General features: G+C 41.1%; 1 protein-coding gene across 2 annotated transcripts in view; it reads right to left on the bottom strand.

Moving 5' to 3' along the window:
• Positions 1–12,169, bottom strand: part of Lrp6 (LDL receptor related protein 6) — a 126,668-nt gene that overhangs the window by 56,844 nt on the left and 57,655 nt on the right. For both annotated transcript variants that reach the window (XM_021165898.3, XM_085839845.1), the window contains one exon: positions 11,088–11,259. In XM_021165898.3, coding sequence (XP_021021557.1) covers positions 11,088–11,259 — 172 coding nt within the window. The remainder of the gene's footprint in view (positions 1–11,087; positions 11,260–12,169) is intronic.

The following is a 12,169-nucleotide window of genomic DNA, read 5'->3' as shown; positions in this document are numbered from 1 at the left end:
CTGAGATATGGGCTGTAACAGGCGACAGATTTCAGCTAGCACCTAGAACACAATCTGCACAGAGACTGAGTAATGGCAAAGTTCCCATAGACATCACATCCAGTTTTTCAGCAGCTTCATCAGCCAATTAAACGTCAAGACAGACTTAGCCATGAAATCTTGGACTGCTGCCAGCCAACTACCCAAACTGCTTCTATGGAACTTCACATGACTAGACATGTTCATGGAACATGTGACGGAAAAACAGCTAGAGCTGTGAAGCTACCGAGTCCCTTAGTGTACATGTAAATTATACTCTAAATCAGCAACTCTCAGCCTGGGGGTCACGACCCCTTGGAAGCGGCATATCAGATATCCTGCCTATTAGATATTTACATTATGATTTATAACAGTAGCAAAGCTGCAGCTATGAAGTAGTAATGAAATGATTTTATGGTTGGGGTCTCAACATAAGGGAAGTTGAGAAGCACTGCTGGAAATGCATCGTTCTGTTTTAAATACTCCAGTCACCACCCAAAGAAAGCAGGTCATTCAAAGCTGGTGTGAAGTCTTTACTCTTTGATACAAACATCTAACTGCAGCAGACTGTCAGAGTCAAAAGTATCACAAGCTGAAAGAGAGGCTGGGAAAGGGAACACTGCACTTAGAAGGCTGAGGCAGGAGGATTAATTACTAGAGTTCAAGAGTTCAAGACCAGCCCAGAAAATATAGCAAAACAACAAGGAATGCTCTGACACAGAAGGCGAAATTAAGGGCTCTCATGGACCTGTTTACAATGCCACCCTCAAAGCTCTCCAACCTAGGCCAAGACCCCTTCCTCTGAGCATACATACATGCTTTTAGCACTAAAAAGAAAACTGCAATGTGTTAATTATACTATGTAATTTTATATAATTACTGAAAATAATCAGGCTTAGAATTAGACATTTCCAGTTACTAGGCTTCTTTTTCAGATAGAGCCTTTGTTCTTAAGTTACTATTTCGATAGAATCTTTTTAAACCTGAATTATTCAGGAAAGTATATAATTAAGAACTGTTTTCCATATGTATCTCTGTATTCAAGGCCAGCCTGGTCTACAGAGTGAATTCCAGGGCTGCACAGAGAAACCCTGTCTTGAAAAACTAAAAACGAGAGCGAGCGAGCGAGAGCAAGAGTGAGAACGAACTGATTTCCAGATAAAGGCACCATTACGATAAACACTATTAAATCAATTATATTCAATGATTTATCAAATGCTTCTGAGAGTTCCACTGTCTTGAAGTCACAAATAAATCAAGAAAGAAACACTGTGTTAACTTACCTCTCATTCTTTTTAAACACAGCTAAAATAAATTCTACTTGCAGAGTATAAAAATGCATCAATTATAATACTTTAATATTAAAAAGCAGATTACGCTCCTTAGAAAAATAATAGATTTCAGGATGGAGGCAAGGGAACTGTGAGATAAGGCTAGAAGAGGTAAATGATAGGGGCTCCTTGAAAGCTTAAAATGGTGTGACCCAGACATCCCACTTCTCAGTACATACCCAAAAGAAATGAAGGCTAGATGTCTTAGTCAGGGTTTCTATTCCTGCACAAACATCATGACCAAGAAGCAAATTGGGGAGGAAAGAGTTTATTCGGCTTACACTTCCATACTGCTGTTCATCACCAAGGAAGTCAGGACTGGAACTCAAGCAAGTCAGGAAGCAGGAGCTGATGCAGAGGCCAGGGAGGGATGTTCTTTACTGGCTTGCTTCCCCTGGCTTGCTCAGCCTGCTCTCTCATAGAACCAAGACTACCAGCCCAGAGATGGTCCCATCCACAAGGGGCCTTTCCCCCTTGATCACTAATTGAGAAAATGCTGTACAGTTGGATCTCGTGGAGGCATTTCCTCAATTTAAGCTCCTTTCTCTGTGATAACTCCAGCTGTGTCAAGTTGACACACAAAACCAGCCAGTACACTAGACCTCAAACAGACATTTATACTCCATTGTGGTAGACTGTTCAAACCAGGAGGTAGAAGCAAACATGATGTACATCAACAGATAGATGGGGCTAAATCAACTCGGCTCACATATATGCAACGCAGCCTTAAATAATAAATAAAAATGGAAGTGACCAGATAGTAAGAAAACGTGCCTGATACTCTACTGTTTTAGTAAAGGGCAGCAGAATGCTGGCTGCTGCATGCTGGAAAAGGGAAATGGGCAGGGGTGCTGTCTAATGGCTATTATTGTGGATGATGAAAAACATCCCAGAGATCTGCTGTATTTGCATTGAAAATGTTAACATAATGTTTGTTGTCTGTGTGTTTGTTTTTTAAGATTTATTTATTTATTTGTTTTATATGAGTACACTGTCACTTTCTTCAAACACCCCAGAAGAGGGCATCAGAGTCTGTTACAGATGGTTGTGAGCCACCATGTGGTTGCTGGGAATTGAATTCAGGACTCTGAAAGAGCAGTTAGTGCTCTTAACCACTGAGCCATCTCTCCAGCCCACTGTGTTTTTGCAACTTAAAAAAAAAAAAATGAGGCATGTAAAAAGGGAACAAAATTCAACTAGGAGCAACTTATAAAGCAGTGAAATACTCTTAAGAATAAATACCAGCATCCATGAGTCTGTGCAAGTGAACAGCTGGCTAAAGTTGTAGGAGAGTCACATGACTCCTCCCAAGAGAATCCAATATAGAAGAAATTACAAAACTGGCACTAGAGCTAACCTCCTAGTGTAGATAATGCTTCATGGTCATCTAACATGAACCCATGAAAGCCATAGTTCTTGAATGTATTCAGAATGGACAGTTTAAAACTGAGGCAGCAGAAGACAGAACAAAGCACTGCGCTGCGAGTGAGAGACTTGTGTTCTATTCTTTTCCTTAGGGTGGGGGTGGGGACCACCAATATTCCTGAACTTTCAGAAAATGAAGACTAGAACAGAAGGAACAAAGACCTCTGGTGTAAGGATGTTCTTTGGGAAACAAAGAATGGCTAATGTTATGAGACCTGAAAACAGCTTTCTCTTGTTCAAACGCAGTAAAACTCTAAAAGCCCAGGAAGCTATCTATCTACTCAGTACCTGTGAGCTACTCAAGTCTGTAAGGCATCCATGCTGGTTTGAATGAGATGCCCCCAAAAGCCTTGGGCACTTGAGTACTTGAATCCCCAGTTGGAAGCTGTGGGGACTAGGAACTATGGCCTTGCTAAAGGAAGTATGTCACTGAGGGTAGACTCTCAGGTTTCAAAATACTTTTGCCAGTTCAAACTTACCTTTTTGCTTCCTGTTTGTGGACTGAGATGTGAGCACTCACTCAGCTGTTCCAGTGCCATGCCCGCCAGCTGCCTGCCCAAGACAGTGACAGACTCACACTTCTACAGCTCTAAGGCCCTATAAACCCTCTGTAAGTTGCATTGGCCACGGTGTTTTGTCAGTGCAATAGAAAAGTAACTGAGATAGCATAGGATTTTTCTCTAAGAATGACACTGTAGCTGGAATACAGAAGTGGTATTAAAGATCAAAGTCAAGTTATCAGAGTTCATCCAAAAATTAATTTAACAAATAATTACAGGGTTGCATTATTTTCTTGTGGTGGTGATATGTTCTGGGGGCTGCTGCCAGGGTCTCACACATGCTAAGCAAGTACTTTAGCCCTGAGCTACACCCTCAGCCCTTTAAGCTTGCATTATTACATTCTTTGCAGGTCTAAATTTTTATATTACAGATCACATTTAAAGTTGAATAGTTAGGGAGGAGGGCAAGCTGAAGAATCTTTTTTCATCAGAGAAAAAAGATTTTTTCATCAGAGAGAACAGAAATGGAATCTTTAAATAGCTGCTGATACCTGATGACTTAAGAAGTCAAAACTCCTATATCTGTTAACTACTCCGTCTTTGGCAAACTCCTTCTCAAGAAGTTCCCAAGTAGTGATCTTTTGCCATTACTTACCCACCTACCCTTCCCAACCCTTCTAAAGACAATAGAATTATCAATGACTTTTTAAATCTACAGTAGGTTCCCACATCTAAAAAAAAAATTCCAAAACAACCTTCCGCTCCTAAAATAGTATTTTAGAAGGACTCTATTAGTTTAAAAGAATTAATGTATTTGGCAAACATCAACCAACAGCTTTAAACATTTACCAAACCTATCGCTTGTGCCAGTAACCGACCAGATTGTATTTTGGAGCTCTGACACTGACCTCTGGACATGAAGACATGGCCATTGCAATCAGAGCAGCTGTGATCACCCACAGGCAATCCGCATTAACATTCTCTCACAGAAAGGGGTAGAGGTATGTTAGTTACGATTTTACTGCTGTGAATGGACACCATGACCAAGGCAACGCTTATAGCAACATTTAACTGGGGCTCACTTACAGGTTCAGAGGTTTAGTCCTCCTTCATCATCAAGATGCAGGGCAGCATCTAGGCAGGCATGATGCGGACAGAGCTGAGAGTTCTACATCTTCATCTGAAGGCTGCTAGTGGAAGACAGATTTCCAGGCAGCTAGGAGTAGGGTCTTAGAACCCACACCCACAATAACACACCTAATCCAACATGGCCACACATACTCCAAAAGGCCACCCCTCTAATTAATGCCACTCCGAGCCTAGCGTATACCAACCATCACAGGGGGTGAAGGGTGTGCTCACCAGGCAATTAATGAAGGACTCAAGAGTTAGTACGGCACTCAAGGAAGTGGGGGAAGATGAGGCCCGCCCTCCCCAAGAAGATATAAGAAGTTAGTAATCACTGAGAGGGAGACGCTTCTTCGATGGTGTTGCCTATAAATTACCCATTCTCCCATCGGTAACCCCTCAGCCAAAATAAGCTCACAGGCTCACCAAGCTAGACTTGACGAAATCATGTCCTCAGTCTATCACTGGTCTGCTACCTGGAATGAATTCACATCTAGTCATTCCTCTCCACGAGAAGTCACAGACAGCTTAGCAGAAAAGGGCCTGTCAGAGAAACTGAGTTACTAAAGAGCTACAGCTCCCAACAAGTTTCTTTACATTAATAGTGATTAGCTCTGAAGCAAGTAAAAAAAAAAAAAAAAAAAAAAAATGCCATCTGCAATCCAAATTCCTTTTAGTAAATCTTCCAAGGAAAGTAAATTATCCTTTCTTAACCTAAGAGACAGTTAAGAGAATAATCATCAGAAACTGTTACAGCTAAAAAGAACCTTAAACATTGTTTAGTTCAAGTGGTCTTATTGGCCAAACTATAAGCACTAAAGATTATGTAAATTATTTAAGGTCACTTGCTTAAATATAAAATAAAAAATGAAAGTAAGAGCCCTGCATTGAAAAATGTTTCAAAAAAAAAAAAAATTGAGACTACCACTCTTCCCTACTAAACACTGACATAAGCGTGAAGATACAGACTCCGTCCTGTCGAGAAGGGAAGATAGGAAAACCTTCTCCCCTGAGCTCAAAGCTCAAAGGAATAATCCGGGGTGGTGAGGGGGCCCCGGCTCAGGGCCCTGGATGTACTAGGCAAGTAATATTGGACAGAGCCTGAGCTATGCCTACAGCCCAGGAATAAAGTACTTTAAGAAGACTAGGACTGAAACTAAAAGTTTCACTGCCCATATTAAGTGGCTTTATATTAAATACAGGATGTAAAACCAAAACAGCAGCATCTTTTTTCTAAATGGCTCAAGAACAAGTGAGTTCAGAACTACACTACTAAAATGTTAAGTACCAGCATGCATTAGACTGTTCTGAAATTTTATAGATGAAACTATCCAGAGACCTAATCAAAATGAATCATCTTGCCTGGTGAGGCAGTCAGGAAAGCCCGACAGCGCCTATCATCGGCTCCCTTTGTTCATACTTGAGTGCCAGACTGAGAGCCTAATGAGACGGCAGCACACACGTGCTCACTGGCTCCTGTAGGCTATAACACAGTAACTGTCTCTACGACTGTATTATGTCAACAAACTTCCAATAGGGGCTCACATGCTTACTCTGAACCCCTATGTACCCCTAAAAGACATAAAGTAACAAGAATAAGGCAAACTCATGCTTGAGAATTCAATGACAGAGTTCTATCAATCTTTCATCTGTGATGAGATGTCAGGAAGACATGAAGGAAAATATAAATCTTCAAACATGCACACAGCATGGTAAAGAAATACAAAGATTCAGAAAATTAAATACACTATCTTGAAGATTTCTCAAACTGAAAGCATGATCAATTTTAAGGAAAACTAGACAATGGATGTTATAAACTGGAGAAGATTCAAAAGAAAGTCCTCATTGACATTTGACATAAAATCAATAGCTTTATCTTAGCGGAGGATTATTACATTGCTTTAACTTCTTAGTCTTAGAAACCAGCACCAAAGAACAGCAGCACAGACAGACAGACAGGGCTATGGCCTTCTGACAGACTTGCACATTAAAGAGGCTAAAAATATAAGACAAAGAAATTCCTTTAAAAAGAAATCTGAATACTTGGGAAAGAAATCTCCTAGTATTAGTAGGATATTGATAAAGCAGAGGAAGCTGTCCGCAGAGGAAAATGCAGCCCAGCAACTGCAGGTTCAGAATATGAAACAGAACATTCACCAACTGCCAAGGTTTCAACATAGCACAGACAATAAGACTCCTTATTCAAAAATGCTCGGTACTGAAAGGTTTTAATAATCTGTCTCTCTTCCTTGGGGAGGGGGGACCAGTGCCAGGTATAATGAGATCTGGACTACATAACCTACAGTTACTGTATTATTAAAGTAAAGGAACTTAAGAGATTTCAAACAAATTTACACAGGACAAGAATAGCAGTAAATACCAAGTGCAGCTACACTATCAGAAAAAGCAAAGAAAAGGCGAGGGGGGCAAACAAAAAGCACTATAAAAACAAACTGAAGAAATTGTAGTTATTAGATACTATTTTGCTAAAAGAGTAATCAAAACTTAATTGTTTCCCAATTAGTTAGATGCATGTACAATGAGAAAGCATCATCAAGAAAACACAGCCTAACTGGATAGGGTGATGTAGTCTTGTAATCTCCCAACACTTGGGAGAGCAAGGCAGGAAGGAGACAATGAGGACAGTCTGGGCAATGTTAGACACCCATTCTCAAAGACTAAAAACAACACAACACAAACAAAACCAAGCTAACAGTACTTTCTTAACTTTATATCACAGCAAAGAATGATTTAAAGTATCAGTGACTTGGTCTTGCTATTAGTAAGCAGGTACTAGATGCAAACCATGTTTGGGGCTGACCAAGAAGATGTGAATGTTGTCAAAACAACAATGGTTTTCCAATAACTATAAGGTCATATAAAAGAGAAATAAAGGGTTTTGACATTTCCCTTTCCAGAAAACTGGAAACTTCTTTCTGCTACTCCAAGCAGCTGTAAACACTCACTCCAGTTGCGACTGGATAGTCTGCCCAGCCGTGACGGGGGCATTCCCACGCTCTGCAGAGGCAGCAGGACGAGCAGGAGCTTGCTCCTTTAACCACCACCCACTGCTGCGGAGCTGCGGAAGCAGACTCTCCTCACCTACACATCTTTATATGGAAGGAGCATGGCGCCACTGGTTTTTTAAGTGACATCATTAATATCATCCTGTGCCCTGCCTCTATTTGTAGAGGATGTTTGTAAGTGTCAAGAAAATCTACCTGTCCACAGCTCTGTAAAAAAAAAGAATCCAGACTGAAATCTCGGGCTCTCTGTTCTTCTCCCTTGTTTCTCTGAATCCTTACTCAACTCAACACTACCAGCACCTGTCACTTGGACAAAAAGAAGAAGAAACAGATCCAAGGCACCTACCCCCTGGAGGAGCAGAGGCCAGTGTGGAGAAGTGTTCTGAGCTCCTCTGTGCTCCACTCTAAACACAAAACTGTTCTGCCGTAGAATAATTTCACAGATAACTCTCTCTTCTCAACTCTAAGTCTTCAGAAGCAAACAGGCTTTCCATAGCTGGTGCTCCCTTACAGCCCAGGAATAAGCAGCTCCCACTCCTACACCTACCACAGCAGGGACGCTCTCTGAGAAGACAGGGTTGGAAGGGATATTACCATCCACACCAGGTCAGAGCAATCAATCAGGAGTCTAACACTACAACTTTAAAATTACACACAACTTTGATATCAACTGCCTACTCACTCTCACGTACACAAGAATGGACACACAGGAGCATGTGCTTTCATAGTCTCAGGGTAGAAAAGGAAGGCTTTTCCTGATGAATCTAGATGAAGTGCTGTGCTCTTAACACAACTCAGTCTGCCATCCATGAGCAACTTTACACATTAGTATAAAAGGGAATTAATAAGCACGATATAGTCCTTGCAAGGCACAGACAAGCTTTAGTCCCAACCCGCTGAGGCTAAAGCAGGAGAATCACTACAGCCCAGGACAACAGAGCCTGGGCAACACAGTCAAGATTGGGGGGCTGGGGGATGGGGAGAAGAAAGAAAGGGTGGGGGGGGGAGAAGACAGTGGAGAGAAATTGGAGTAACTGTGCCCCAATTCGAGACGCAGCCCATGTGAGAGAAACAATCCAATACTATTAATGATACTCCACTATGCTTGCATTCAGGAACCTAGCATAACTGTCTCCTGAGAGACTTCATTGAGCAGCGATGGAGGCAGATGCAGAGTGTACTGCAGCCTTATCTACACATCTGTGTATGGAAAAAGTGTGGTGCCCTTGTTAAAAACGTGACATCATTAATATCAGCCTGTGCTCCGCCTCTATTTGTAGAAGATGATTCTAAGTGTCAAGGCAGAGCTCAGGGAGTCTTGTCGAAGACTTGGGGATACAAGTGAGAAAGCCAGAGGGGTCGAGGACACCAAAAGAAGACCTCAACTAACTTGAGCCCATGGGGACTCACAGAGCCTAGGCCACCAACCAGGAGCACACAGGAGCTAGACCTAGACCCCTATACATTGGAGCAGAGGCTGTCTAAGTTTCTCTTCCCTGCCCTTTCCCTTTCCCTCTACAAGGACTGCCTGGTTGGGCCTCAGTGGGACAGGATCTGCTTAATCCTACTAGGATGAGATGTCCCAGGGTGGGGTGGTACCCAAGGGTAGAGTACCCAAAGGCAATGGGGGGGGGGGACCTCTTAAGGGTAGCCCTGGGAAGGAAGGGGATAGGAATGTGACCAGGATGTAAAGTGAATAAAAAATTATTTGAAGAAAAAAATAGGAGTAACTATTGTATTCTAGATATGTCTGAGGGGTTACACAACTAACAGCTGTGTGCTAGAACCCAAAACCTTGTACATGTTAAGCAAAGGGCAGATGATACCATAGGGAAGAAGTAGAGAAGGGGAGAGGACAAACAGGACCACTCTATACACAATAAGTGTTATTAAACCAATTATTATGTATCATTGCATGAATAAATTCTCATTTCTCTAACTGAATCCCCCTCAACTACCATGACTTTGACTAAATTTATGTGTCTAAAATAGTACACCTGAAATGGGGAGGAGAATAGACTCTGCAAGAAGCAAGAAGCAATGCCTGTCTTCTCAAGCCAAGTAATTGGTCACAATAAACAAACAACAAAACCAAATACTGAACTTTTTTAAACATCTCTAGATGATAATAAATTAAGCATTTTCCCTCTTGTGTACAATTTCACCAGCTGCTCTTCCAGAGGTCCTGAGTTCAATTCTCAGCAAGCACAGGATAGCTCACAACCATCTGTAATGAGTCTGATGCCCTATTCTGGCATGTAGGTATATATGCAGATAGAGCACTCATATACATAAAATAAATAAATCTTTTTTTAAAAAGGAAAAAAAATCTCAAAAATAGACCCTTCTTCTAGGATACATAAGCTTGTCACTGTTTCCCATACGATTATGTAGAGTCCACACCTGATCCACAACACACTCTGTGAAGGGCTAGGGCTGATACGTGATGTGTACTTAAACAAACAAAACCAGCAGCCTCTCTGAAACATCAATCACCTCTGCCACGTTAGCACTCCCTTCCAGCTGTCAAAGATCCAAATTCTAACATGGACCGGGATGGGGGATGGTGCACTGAAACTGTAATAACACGGAGGAATGTTACACAGGCCATACAGAGCTTTGCTAATAGAAACCAGCTGTTGGGGAATGCAATTTCCAATATTTGGGACTGGTGAAGTATTAATGGGTTCCTTCAATTCCAAGTTTCCACTCTAGAAGGAAGGCCCTTTAATTCATTATTCCCTGAGTGTCCTTGGCATACCTCAGAATTACCTTTCTAAAATAACTGCCCCATAGTTCCAACTGTGTATCCATAAGAGGCTGTCTATAGAGTCCTTTTCTTCAAAGTAATTCCTTATATGAAAAGCCATGCATCCCTAAAAGGATAGCCTAATCTACATCCAGCATCAAGGATGTGTTATTTACAAAACATTGTGATAAAATATTTACCACTGGTTATTTTCGCTGTAATTTTATTTCCCACAAACTTAATTCTATCAGTTGGTAAAAATTTTTTCCCAGGATTTGGCTATTCCTCCCATATAGTCCACACATCAATCTAAAACTTGTTTTTAACGCAGTACGGTGGCACATACCTACAATCTCAGCACTTGGAAACTAACACAGAAGAATCATGGGTCTGAACTAGCTTGGTCTATACAGTGAAACCATGTCTACATAAACAAAATGTTTGCTTTCATGTAACCAACTGAATACTTACTATATCCTGCCACCAAATCCAACACCCAAAACAACAAAAAGTTGCACACATGCATGCATGCATGCACCTACATGTACTTTGTTTTCCTGACTTAAGACTGCCAGGTTTGCTTATGTGGATCTTATATAATTTTGGTTTGCAGAAAACAGGCTGTAGAAAATTCAGGCAGGAACTTCACTCAAAACAAAGCCGATCATTTACAAAAGCTGCTAAGACCAGAAACAACAGAATCCACATTTCCTATACCTACGTAACTCAGAGATCCTAGGATTAGGTACAAGACAACCTACTGTCCTGAGATCTGTGAACATGGAGGAAGATTTCTGGAAATGATATCCTGGAATTCCAGACAACTGCTCAGAGGCTATGTGAACCAAAGCACTACTGGCCTAGAAACCATTATAAAATTGGTTTTAACTATTTTTAAAAAGAAACAAACCTCAATTTTGTCTGTTTTGGCATCTCCCCAGTATATTGTGCCTTCATCATAATCCAGGGCTAAGCCATTTGGCCAACCAAGGGAAGTGTTGACAAGAACTACTCGGTCAGATCCGTCCAGAGCAGCTCGCTCTATTTTTGGGATTTCTCCCCAGTCTGTCCAATACATGTACCTATAAAGACAGAAAAATAAATAAATAAATAAATAAATAAATAAATAAATAAATCCAAACCTGAGCTGAAAGCAGAGAACAAAAGTGAAGCCCACTGCACACATTACATTACCATCAGTCAATGCCACGGGAGGAGGGAAGAAAAATAATAGGACTTAAGCTTCAGTAGAGAGCGTTTCTAATGTTCACCACAGCAGTATACAAGACATTCCCAGATCAAAACTGCTCTCTGGAGTTAATGAAAATGTCTCCCAATGGACTCTCATTAGACTCCATTACTACACATATTTTTTTTTCTACTATATTTCTGTTTCTTGCCATGTCATGCCACTCTGCTTGATGGCTTGTCAACTCTGGTAGAGAAAGTTACCTAGTACAAATAGTCAGGTGACAAACTGAATCCCCAAATAACTAATACTCCCCGTGGTGCTAAGTGATAGCTGAGGCTCCTGGATGGAAGTGGCTCCAAGGCACTGGTGTAAAACTGAGGCATATATCTGTCAATGTATCAGCCCTCAAATAGGCTCACAGAAACGTGAGTCACTCACAAGAACTATACAGTAAGATAAGTTGTTCCCACAGGAACAACTGAATAGGATAAAATCAAATCTGCTGGGGAAAGGGCACAGAGTTTTGAAAATAATTTCTTTCCATATTTTTCACGACCAAGGTACGATCTGAGCAAAACGTACAAACCACACCCAGATCAGTGAGTCTAGCTTAACTCAGAAATAAATTACTCAAGATAGTCAGAAGCTTTTTTTACTGTGGCAATTCTTTGAGACCATATTCTAACTGCTACACTCTAAAGCTGATGCAAACTGTTTACTGAAAACCAATCAACTCCAAGAGTTCGTGTCACCTGAACTGTGCCTCTAGGTACCTGTAGAAAACAGATTACTAATATCAG

The sequence above is a fragment of the Mus caroli genome, unplaced genomic scaffold, assembly GCF_978045245.1.
Source record: "Mus caroli unplaced genomic scaffold, Mus_caroli_1 scaffold_7, whole genome shotgun sequence".
Classification (NCBI taxonomy): domain Eukaryota; kingdom Metazoa; phylum Chordata; class Mammalia; order Rodentia; family Muridae; genus Mus; species Mus caroli.
Note: the sequence above shows the minus strand (reverse complement) of the source record. Positions and strands in the feature narration are given on the sequence as shown.